Consider the following 12222-nt stretch of genomic DNA (forward strand, 5'->3'; position numbering starts at 1 on the left):
AGACACAGAATCTGAAGCTGGCTCCAGGCTCTGAGCTATCAGCCCAGAGCCAGAGAAGGCACTTGAACTCACAAACCGTGAGGTCATGACCTGAGCTGAAGTCGAAGTCGAACGCTTAACCAACAGAGCCACTCAGGCACCCCCCTAAGCTATTCTTTAGTTTTAAATTCTGTATTGTCAGCAAAATACTATAAGATTATTTTCTTACCTATGTCCAATTGCTGTCAAGCAAAATATTTAACATACCCATTAGGTTAATCAATTTCAGGGATTATTGCCTACTAAGAAATTCTCTGAATTAGTATTAATATCATAAAAGGTGTGGTACTTCTAAAATTTGACAGGCTACACTATTTCTACACATTCACATTCCTTAATTATAGAATTCCCTGACCTCTGACACTGAAATGGTTTCGTGGTCTATATAACATAACATATATCCATTCATAGCATAACAAAACCTACAGAATATAAGATGAATATTCTATTCTCAGTAAGTCATAATATATGATTCTGGTTTGAAAATTTCTTTCCTAGCCAAAGTGTTACTAATAAAAGGTCCACAGCTTCCCTGTAAACATTATTTATTTATTTATTTATTTATTTATTTATTTTTTAACGTTTATTTATTTTTGAGAGACAGAGAGAGACAGAACACAAGCAGGGGAGGGTCAGAGAGAGAAACACAGAATCCAAAGCAGGCTCCAGGCTCTGAGCTGTCAGCACAGAGCTTGATGCAGGTCTCGAACCCACAAACTGCAGGATCATGACCTGAGCCAAAGTTGGCCACTTAACCGACTGAGCCACCCAGGCGCCCAACATTATTTATTTCTATTATCTAACTGTGGAATATTTCCTATGGCCTTTTATATCTTTGATAGGAAAGAGATTTTATTACATTAACACCTTTTATTACTGTTTATAATTTACTGGTTTGTCTTCAATGAAAATGATCAGATAGAACAGTGACTTTATGTTTTTCATATTTTTACTCAAATTTTAGGGATATCCAGGTCCTCCTGGGGATCCAGGACCCATTGGTGCCCTGGGATTACCTGTAAGTACAGAAAAGACTTTATATTCCCTTCTAGGGCATCTATTTAAATTTAATTGTATGATTTTAGTTATACTATATTTTTTTGCTTTTATGCAAAATAAGTAATGTATAAATTGATGGAGGCTACTTCTCTCCCCAGTCAAGGCAAAACACCCCAGAATATGTCATGGTATCTCAAACTCCCTTGACTCTACTTGCTATATATTATTTATCGCTCAATTTTAATAATTAGGACAATTCTGTAGTCTAAAACAAAAAGAAATTTAAACTTTCTTTTGAATAGCCATGTATAAGAAGACAGCGTCAATTATCAAGCTTAGAAGTGAGCTTAAATAAACAAATCACAAACAAGTTCCAACATATTTTCCTTAGAAATCTGCAGATATTTTCAAATGACCAGATAAAAGTCGAAGAAAATATACCTTCATTGAACAAATATTGAGTTTTGAAAATACTCCATTTGTGATATAGAGAAAGGTAATAAAATCATATCTGTAAAGAAATAAAGTTTGGCTTATCAAAATTTGACCCTTATCATCAACTTAAATATGAAAAAGATAAGGCTTAATAATCACCTCAACGGAGCTATTATCAGAAACGATTTATGCTGTTTTGTGAAGCTCCTGTTTTAAAGAGAGGCCTGATTTTCCAGTACACTGAGAGACATGTTATTGACTTCTAAAATTAGGAAGATTGGTGTTGATCGGTACAGTTGCCAATCTTTTTACTCACATAAGATAATAAATAAACCTAAGATTCTATAAAAGATCACTGTTTTTACCTACCTAATTTTATATAGATAAATAAATTTTGTTTTCTAATTGAGTCTTTATTGAAGACTATAAAAAATTCATTGTAATTGACTTAGTAATAAGTAACAACTTAATCTTCATTACAGTCTATTTGTGGCATATTAATTTGGTGCATTTTGTGACTTTTCACGGTAACAGGAAAAATATATTTTTATGTGATAGATTATCATAAATGTCTAGAATCATGAGAAAAAAAATCCTGCAACAATAGCCATTGCTTTTTTGATGTACCAGCTGACTTCACTGGCTAAATGGGTGTCTCTTTCCACTGTCACTCTATATGTGTTCCTCCTGAAAACAACTTAGAATACTGGGAGAGTGGAGAATATTGGGGAGGAAAGTATGGCATTTATTTCAGGAATAAAGCATATTTTTAAGGAGACTAACCAATTTTATTTTAAGAATTCCCAAGGTCATAACTACTATTTTGATAACATTCCTATGAATTCTATAACTGATTTTTAAATGTTCAACATGTAGGGTCATGTGGGAGCAAGAGGACCACCTGGAAGTCAAGGTCCTAAAGGACAAAGAGTAAGTTATCTAATGCAGGAAGTACATTAACCTCAAAAAAATGGCTTCATAATTGTGATGTGTTCAGCAAAAATAGCTCCATGTCTTCTAGATTGTGCTTATTGTTTTTTTTCCTTATTTTTGTTAACTTAGATGAACTACCTACATTAATTTAAGTGTGACTCATAATCATTTGTACTGATAAAACCACACTTTTCCAGTTTATGTTTTACAAATTTTACTAATTTATATAGAATTCTTCTTTCTTATTCTCAATTTCCAGCTCCACTCTTTGGGAAAATTATAAATGTGAAGATGTTTAAATAAATTATTTTTCTTCTCACAAGAGACTTACATAGTAACATCCTGACAAAATAAGAATGATAGAAAATGGAATGAAGACACACACAGGATAACTAAGAGTTTGTTCATTGTAAATCAGAAGTGATATAATCGTCATTGTTTAGTAATTAGAAATCTTTCAATCTTTGAGTCTTTTAAACATTAAATCCTTTTTTTAAGAAATCAGAACCACAGTATATTGCATGCTTGTCACATGCCAGCCACCTTTACATATATTATTTTACTTAATACTTAAAACTACCCAGAGAAGACGTATAGTCTCAGATATTCTAGCCGAGGAAAACAGAGCTCAGAGACTTTTAAGTATATGGTCTATAGGCACACAGAGAGAAATGACAAAACCAGGATTCAAATCTTAGTGTGTTTACTCCCAAGCAAATGCTTATTAAGGAGTTTTTCTCCCTTGATAAATTTGAATATGTGGGCTTTAAGAATTCTCTTTCTCCCTTGGCTTTACCTTGAATTTTAGAGCTAGTGAAGAAAATATTTATAAATTCTAAAAACATGCTGTCCAACTAACAAATTTTGTTAAAAACAAAACAAAAATTGCATTTTCCAGTTGGCAAATGGGAGAAAAGTATTATGAATGCCCAGTTGGAACAGCTTTAGCTTCATGCCCTGTGTTTTAGGTGAAGATTGACGAAAGAGAGCAAATTTATCTTTATTATTATTTCTTTTCTGAAAAACTATTTTTCTTATTGGGTTATAGATTTACAATCTCTATATAATCTTGATGGCCACATCTACTTTAGTCTAAATGGTGTTTAAAATAATAGAATAAAAAATGACAGTAGATGATCTGTACCCACACTGTCATGTAGTGGTCTGCACCCTGCCACCATTCAATACTTGGTCGGGTCCAATGTGTTTATTCGGCTTTGTATTAGTCAGAGTGAGAAAGTTCAACCAGCTTTGTGAGAGTTGAAACGAAGCAGAATACTTTGCTGTGTTTTGCCCTTTGTTAATTAAGTAATTGAGGTCTTATTGATTGTCCAAGTAGAAGCCTGAGCAAGATCTCCTCTGAACCACTTGTGTTATCTGCTAATTCGTACGGAAAGTTCATTTGCTCTGTGGTTTTCTGACCTCCCCATGACCCTTGGGTAGATAGTTACCCTTTTCTAGTTTGCCACTTTGTCCTCAACTCTTACCTCCTCAATGGCCTATTTTCTTCTTATCCTCCACATACATTTACTGATTCTCTCCCAAAATGGCTTCTCACAATTATTTAAAGTTCATTCATTACTTACTAAACAAGGAAATCTTATTTAGAAATAAAGGCTTTGTTGAATAAACACACTTCCTTTGCAGGAGAATATTTCAGGCAATTCATGAACATTGAGAATACAAAAAAAAGAACTGAAGACCAGAATATTTGAAAAAGAATGTATTATTAGAAAGTTCCATTCTAGATGTCACCTAGTATCTTCCCGTTTCCACTCTTTTCTTCTTATCAAACTCTTCTCCACTATGGATGTGATCTCAATATTCTAGGTCCATCTTTCCCAATGTTTTCCATTAGCAAAAAAAAAAAAGTGTTATGCCCAGAATTCGTGATCCCCAAAGACCACCAAGGAGCCGAGTCCAATGCAAAAGCAAAAGAGCCTTTATTCGAGCTAGCTCGATTCAATCCCCTACCTGCACCGACGCAGCGGTGAGATACCGGGGAGAGAGAGAGAGTTTCAAAAGCACAAAGGTTTTATTGGGGTTTAGGGGCAGTTGGTGAGGTAATGGCTATGGCCTCAGCCGATTGGCTGGGAAAGGGTCGTGGCCTCGGCCGATTGGCTGGGGAAGGGTCGGAGTCCTGTTGGGTCGCCGGGGCGTGTTTTGATCGGGAAGTTTGAACGGGTGAGCGGGAGGTTACTCAAGGGGAGGAGGCGTGGTCAAGGTGGAGGACACAGAACAAGATGGAATTGGCAAGCGTAGGTCTGCCCTTTCAAAAGAAGAAGAAGGAAAAAAGAAAGGAAGGAAGGGAGGGAGGGAGGGAGGGAGGGAGGGAGGAAGGAAGGAAGGAAGGAAGGAAGGAAGGAAGGAAGGAAGGAAGGAAGGAAGGAAAAGAAAGAAAAAGAAAGAAAGAAAGGGAGAAAGAAAGAAAGAAAGAAAGAAAGAAAGAAAGAAAGAAAGAAAGAAAGAAAGAAAGAAAGAAAAAGAAAGAGAGAAAAGAAAGATGACGATATATGTCTAACCCACTGAGATAAATGAAAAAGGTATCTGGCTCAAAGTCCCTGTGCTCCAGCTCTTCTCTGCCATGCCAATGGCTGAGGGGGTTGATCTTCCCAGCACATTCGTAACCCCTTTGTGGCACACAACTGTGTCACAGTACACTGGAGAGGAAGCTGTGCCCAGGCACACTGACACTGAGATCACACAGAAAATTATCAAACTAGTGCTTATGTGCCCTTACTGTGTTGCCTGTGACTTACACTGTTATCACATGGCCATGTGAACATCATGAATGATAGGACACTCTCTTAATTAGGGGTCTGCCTGCCCATCTGTCTGTCATTGAACTATCTAACATTTACTGATTTCTTACAATTCGTCAAGCATTCTCTTCATACCATGGAGGATCCAGTGTTAACAACGTTTTAGATCTGGACCACATGGATTTTTCTATTTAATTAGTTACAGCCTACTTGGCATTTGAAATGTTGTACAATACTGTACAATTTCCAGAGGATAAGAAAAGCTCAACCAACAATGTCTGCCATCCCAGAAAACAACCTAAATAATTTAGAATAATGAAAATTTGTCTAACCTGCTTTGTGAAGGTTGTAAAATCCTGCTTCTTATATAGATGAAAAAAAAAGTAGGATTGGCTGAAAGTATCATTCTTATGATTTGAGATTCTTAGGTGGGAGATTTGCCACAAATGTAAAGTACTATTATTTATCCTACATACTCTATGCTTTTTTCCACCTGCGAAGTTTGGCTAAAGAATAGTTACTTAAGTGTAGTAAAATAACTTAACATGCCAAAGCTAATACATATAATATATACAATCATATCCCCCATATAGACGATGTAGGCTAGCGGATTCTCTACTATAGTACCGGAAAGATGGTAGGTTAGCCTTTTTGGGTCACTAAGAATCAGCACAACTTTAGTTGCTGTCCCTCATGCACACATGGAACTCACTGGGGCTAAGTAACTGATCTGGTGATATCTCCCCAATGTGTACTTCTGTGTCCTGTGTCCAGCTGCCCTGACAGAAGAGATGGCACACCTAGCGAAGTTATCCTCTCTTTTCTTGCCCATGGATTGGGTCTTTGATCATTAGGCAACTTTAGATTTTGTGCCCTTCCTCTAGAGGGGTGGTATAGAGGCATTCAATTAAATGATTTGTATTCTATGCTACTTAGGATTTAAATAGGGAGAAAAGATTGAAATGGCTGTATTAGAAATATGTTTTAGATTTTGTATGCAAGATATAGAATGTATAGGATTATAAAATTTTTGAATTGTGGCTTCTTCAAGGAAATGTATACCATATTGGCAAACCAGCCATCAGCATTTGTGATTAGGCTTGATGCTAGCACTACCTGGAGGACACCAAGTGATGAAGAGGAGCTTCTTGTGTGGTTTCTTCTCCTGGAAGAATTTATAACAAGACTAGGATGAAATGATCTTTCCACAAAAAGTCACAGATAATATTAGTTTTTGTTTAAGAGAACGTTTTGTCCCAGCTGTGTTAATCAAGAGCCAGAAAAGACTGCTAGGCATAATTAGTTAGGCATCTGAGTAATTTAAAATTAATAGAGGGATCTGGGGCTCCTGGGTGGCTCAGTCGGTTAAGCATCTGACTTCGGCTCAGGTCATGATCTCACTGCTCGTGGGTTCAAGCCCTGCGTCGGGCTCTGTGCTGACAGCTCAGAGCCTGGAGCCTGTTCTGGATTCTGTCTCCCTTTTTCTCTGCCCCTCTCCCACTCACAGTCTGTCTCTGTCTCTCTCAAAACTAAATAAACATCAAAAAAATTAATAAAAAATAAAAAAAATTAATAGAGGGTCAAGCAAAGACAGATGGATGTGGTTAAAAGGAAAAACATACTGAATCCAAATTAGAAAGACATTTGTTCTGTGAATAAGGGTTGTTTCTTTCATTCATAGATACTTTAGCTTATTAAAATTGATTACAAGTGTTATAGAGATGGTCTTGTAATTCTCATCAAAGCTTCCTACATAAACAAGTGTGCTGTTTATGTCAGTGTTTTAATCACAGTTTTTTTTTATTGTAGCATATATATGAAATAGCGGTTTTGTCTCCTATCCTGTGATACTTCTAGGACTATATTGATTATTCAGGAATTGTGTTAACCCTTTAAGATTATTGCCTACAATTCAAATACTTGCTATTTTATGAAACATGTTTAATTTATGGACTGAGCTATCAGACTTTATTCCAGTTTTGAGAACCTACTAACAGCCACTTATTGTAGCCAACTTTTTCTTAAAAAGGATAAAGATCAGATATTTTATTTAGCCAGCATACTTTCTCCAAGAGGTTTATAGATAATCAGAAATTTTAAAGCAGGTATTAAAAAAAATAACTTGGGGCACCTGGGTGGCTCAGTCAGTTAAGCATCCAACTTCAGCTCAGGTCATGATCTCACGGTTCGTGAGTTTGAGCCCCACGTCAGGCTCTGTGCTGACAGCTCAGAGCCTGAAGCCTGGTCCGGATTATGTCCCCTTCTCTCTCTGCCCCTCCCTGCTGATGCTCTGTCTCTCTCTCTCTCTCTCTCTCAAAAATAAATAAGCATTAAAAAAAATAACTTTATGCCCATTAAATGCCTATTACAATACTCTTCATCTCTCTTGGATCTTGTCCTAAAAGTTACTTTGCCTCAGGAGTCAAAGAAGGCACATTAACTAACCCAGGGTTAACTTTTACAACCGATATCAGAGTGAAACTTAGAGACACTGATAAAGCTAAGCTTTGAGTTAATTAATTTAGCCTTAACCGAAATATAGAAAGTATTGAGCTTTCCTAGTGTTCTTCCAGACTTACCTCTTAATTAGCAGCCTTAGGCTTTATACGCTTTAATTAATGCAATTGCTATACTTAGACCTTTAAAAGAAAAAACTAAATGTGGTTATCTTTGTCATCACTGTAGGAGCAGAAACTTCTCTTTCTTTGTTCCCCATATAGTCCTCATTTAGTAAATGAAATAATAATATGAAAGTATTTTTAAATACCCCCTCTCCACCCAAGCAAACCTACACTTCCAGTTTGTTTGCTATTAAGGCTGTCCTCGCTCTACTAGTTATTTATAACAAAATGTCCAAGAAAGATAGAGATTTCAAGTTGCAGAAGAGTTGAGTGCCTAAATAACAGTGGACACATTTTTTTAATTGAACTACAGTTGACACATGTTGTTACATTAGTTTCAGGGGTATTACATGTGATTTAACAACTGAGTTTATGCCCTGCTCACCACAAACGTAGCTACCATCTGTCACCAGACACACTCATTCCTTTTCGTACTCCCTCAACCACCTTCTGTTATGGCTCCAAAAATTTTTGTAAAGTGTTTTCTTACAGGTGAGAAAGAGGAGAAATGTGCTTAAAAGGAAACAGAGAAAGAGAATCAATACAGGCTGCTGAATTTTTAAGGTGAAGGTGATGATTAGAACCAGGTCCTGAGGAATCTTTGCACTTAAAACTTCAGTCATCCTTTAATAATTGCTTTTTTTAAATTTTAGTTACTTAACTATTAAACATTCCAAGCTTGTCCCCACCTCAGGACCTTTGTAGTTTCAATTTCTTCTGCCAGAATGATCTTCCCCAAGTTATTTGCAAAGCCTGCAATCCTACTTCCTTCAGGTGTCTACCCATATGTCATTTTAGAGAGACTTTTCAGACCACCCTTTCTAAAATAGGGCTCCCCATTTTGAATTCTCTCTAGTCCCTTGAGTTCTTTTTTTTTACTTCATTACACTTGACTACTTATTGTCATTTTATAGTTCAATTTTATATATTTATTTCATTGTTTATGTATTTAGGGATGTGTCTCTTCTCCCTACCGTATCTTCTGTGCCTGAAACAGCGCCTGGCTTGTAATAGGCACTCGGCAAATGTTTGCTAAATGAGTGACACACTTTGAAAGTCTCTTATCTATTCAGTTGAGTCCATATTCCTCAACTTGACATTCAAGGTTCTACACAATAAGACTGTAATTCAAGTTTACAGTCTTTTATGGAAAAATAGGGCAGAAACGGATGTTAGGGACAAATTGTGGAGTACTGTAAATACAGACTGAGATTATAGAGCTATGGCTTTAACTTTAGTCTGAGCAGTGGAGATCCTCATGGAGTGTGAGCCTTCTCTCTAATCCTATGAATGTGCCTAAGAGGATCAGGGAATGCAGTACCCTAAGAGTACCCAGGAAGAGAGTCCTATTATAGTAAGCAGTTTTTGAAGAACAGAAAGCTAAAGGAACCTCACCTAAGGTGTTCCTTCATATCAGCATGATGTATTGGGAAATGTGTACCACTATCCATTCAGTGCCTTCTCATTGCCTATTGACTTAAAAATAAACTCCAGTCTTTCACCTTTCAAGTTCCAGTCTTTCCAAAAATTTCTTAGTATAGAAAATACTTAATATAGAGATACTAAGAAATACTACATGTAATCAATAGACAATCTAAACAGACTACCTTTTTTCATTCTTGGGTATCTTCTTTCCTACGTCTGTACCCTTTTCTCATACTATCCTATCCCTCTGTCCAGAGTTCCTTCTAGAGCATGATCTCCAACTGTCAAAATGATATCTTTATTCCCTAAACAAAAAAGTGAAAACTCTCTCCCTCCTTTGAATCCTTTTCACCCTTAAATGCCTTTTCTCTCCCTATATTATAATCAGTTGTATAATTTACCTTACCATTCTATAAACTTCGTGAAGGAGAAATTTTCTTATAGTCGTGTATCCCTGTAACACTGAATGCAGTCCTTTTCCACAGTAGATGTGACAGTGTTGTCAGTGTTACAGAACTGAGTTATTTCCTTTGAAAGGGACTTTAAGATCTTCTAAGGAGAGTTATAGTTTAGGCATGGAGACATATACTACCATTTATTTAGAGAGTGACTTTTGCAACTAATGGTTCTTCACAGCTATTAAGAGAATATTGATAGCAACTTAGATTTAAATTTACATGAATATTCCTAGCTGTATTTTCTGTCCCTTTTCTGTGTCCCCAACCATCTTCCAGTAACTACTGACAAGCAGGTGCATAACAGGCACAATGCAGTCAGCCCTCATTTTCTAACAAAGAGAAAAATGCCATTCCCAAGATATAAAACTCAAGTAGACAGTTGGATAAACAAGCCAGCCACTTTTAAGTTAGTGTAGAGTTGTTCTTAGAATTTATTGTGGCTAGCTCCTGAGTGAACAAGATGAACGAAATAGTGAAATAACAAACCTGTACTGTAACCACCTCCGCAACTGAATCAGCTGTTGTCATGGTCTTATATTTTATTCTTTGGCCTTAAATCTTGAAAATACTGGCTTGATTGTCCCATACAAAGAGGTTCATCCATATACCTAGCTGTATTCTTTTCTGTGCTCATGGTACAGAAACAAATAGGAGTTTGTCAAGAAGAACACAGTGTGTTTATTTGTAAGGATGCAGAATGTTAAAAAAAAAAAAACATTTAAAATTAAGAAGAGGATTTTGTTTTTCCATCCCTAGGGACCAAGAGGACCAGATGGTCTCATAGGGGAACAAGGTATACAAGGTTCCAAGGTAAACACTGATTTTCTCATTTCATAAGCAGTTAAGTTTTTTTGAGCCTTCCTTACAAAAGTATGGTTCTGAATTTTCTCTTGGTATAAATATGAAACATACATAGAGTTTTTATTACACACAGAGAAATGTTTTCTTTTAAATATTGAACTACATACTTGATGCCTTATTTTCTTGTATGTAAGTGTAGGCTAGCATGTGTAAGACCATAATTCACATTTGTATTAATTCCTCTGATATTGATACTTTGTTAGGGTGAAAAAGGAGATCAAGGAAAAAGAGGGCCTTATGGTCTTACTGTAAGTAGTAAAACATTTAACATTAAAGATGAATGTGTAAAATCTTCCCCATTTTTCTCCATGTGTGATTAATAATTGGTGAGGGAGTTACTTGACCCAAGCATTTTCTTCCTTATATAGGGTAAGACTGGAAACCCTGGAGAGAGAGGAATTCAAGGGAAACCAGTAAGTAATAAAGAATAATTAAGCAATGAATACATTTTGTTCAGTTTATTCTCTGACACAACTCTTGTTACTATTCCACGTGCTAGACTAAGAGAATACCAGCTCTTTTCCTCCTTCAGTCGTTAGGGTGGTGTTTTACTTGAGCAAGTGGCATCCTCATTGTAGGGCTGAGGTTTACCCACCTATAAACTGTTGGTGATAACTGTTACTTTTACTCTACCCTAGGTATGATTAATTTTTCTGTAAAATCCATTTTAAAATAAAATGGCGCAATATTGTATAAATTAATGGAATATTGATAAAGCTAACATAACAAGAAACTTCTTTGAGGCTTCTTGCCTACTTTCATTTTAAGTCCAGTGCTCTTCAGACCCTTGGAATGTGGACGTATGTCTGTCATCATGCTTTGCCGTGGCACTGCTCTTAGAGTTTTTAATATTAGCGAATGCTACATATTTTCCTACTATCAAAAAGTCTTTTCAGAAGTATATAGTTTTTTCCCTGAGTGGCAACAAGTTCTCTTTTATGGTCATAGCATAGAAACAAGCAGGGGTTTGTCAACCAAAAGATCACAGGGTCTTCATTCACTAACTAAAGGGGAGAAATGTTAAAAACAAAAACAACAAATATACATTTAAATATATATGTATGTATTTATACATATATAAATATATATATATTTATATATGTGCGTATGTACACACATATATGTGATAGCACATATATAAAAATTTTGAGCACATAAGCTTAATTGTATGAGCTTTCATACATTTCATACATTTCTGGTTTTATTTAGAATCGGGATTTTTATGATAATTATAATTTTAATGATATTTTGCTTTGTCGTGTACATATACATACTCAATTTAAAATTCTAAAATTAGATAATAATTTAAATGGCTGGCAACTGAAGAGCCAGAAAGGGATAAGAGAAAAATGTTTTTTCCTGCTATAGCAATTGTCACTAATGTCATTGCATTTATGTGTTCCTCTTTGAAATCTGCTGCCCCCTGCCTGTTGTTTCCCATAATGGCATTATATTTGACAGTGGTCAAATCTAAAACATCAGAAACCTAAAAGAGAAAAATGTATTCAGGGAAAGAACTTGTGTGTGACAGTGTTATTAACTGAAGTCATCCCCAAAGAATATTCTTTTGAGTATTAATATTCATCATCTTGGTTTCTGTTATATCAATGCAAATGTTATTTCTGTAGATATTTTCCATTTTGCTACACTGTATACAAAGCTAGTATGTAGCAATGCATAGAGAAATTT

The 12222-nt window shown here is 35.8% G+C and overlaps 1 protein-coding gene across 5 annotated transcripts in view; it reads left to right on the forward strand.

Moving 5' to 3' along the window:
- Window positions 1-12222, forward strand: part of COL24A1 (collagen type XXIV alpha 1 chain) — a 403184-nt gene that overhangs the window by 238992 nt on the left and 151970 nt on the right. For all 5 annotated transcript variants that reach the window (XM_058716744.1, XM_058716741.1, XM_058716742.1 and 2 more), the window contains 5 exons: window positions 1004-1057; window positions 2350-2403; window positions 10429-10482; window positions 10737-10781; window positions 10902-10946. In XM_058716744.1, coding sequence (XP_058572727.1) covers window positions 1004-1057; window positions 2350-2403; window positions 10429-10482; window positions 10737-10781; window positions 10902-10946 — 252 coding nt within the window. The remainder of the gene's footprint in view (window positions 1-1003; window positions 1058-2349; window positions 2404-10428; window positions 10483-10736; window positions 10782-10901; window positions 10947-12222) is intronic.

The sequence above is a fragment of the Neofelis nebulosa genome, chromosome 2 (genome assembly GCF_028018385.1).
Source record: "Neofelis nebulosa isolate mNeoNeb1 chromosome 2, mNeoNeb1.pri, whole genome shotgun sequence".
NCBI classification, from domain to species: Eukaryota; Metazoa; Chordata; class Mammalia; order Carnivora; family Felidae; genus Neofelis; species Neofelis nebulosa.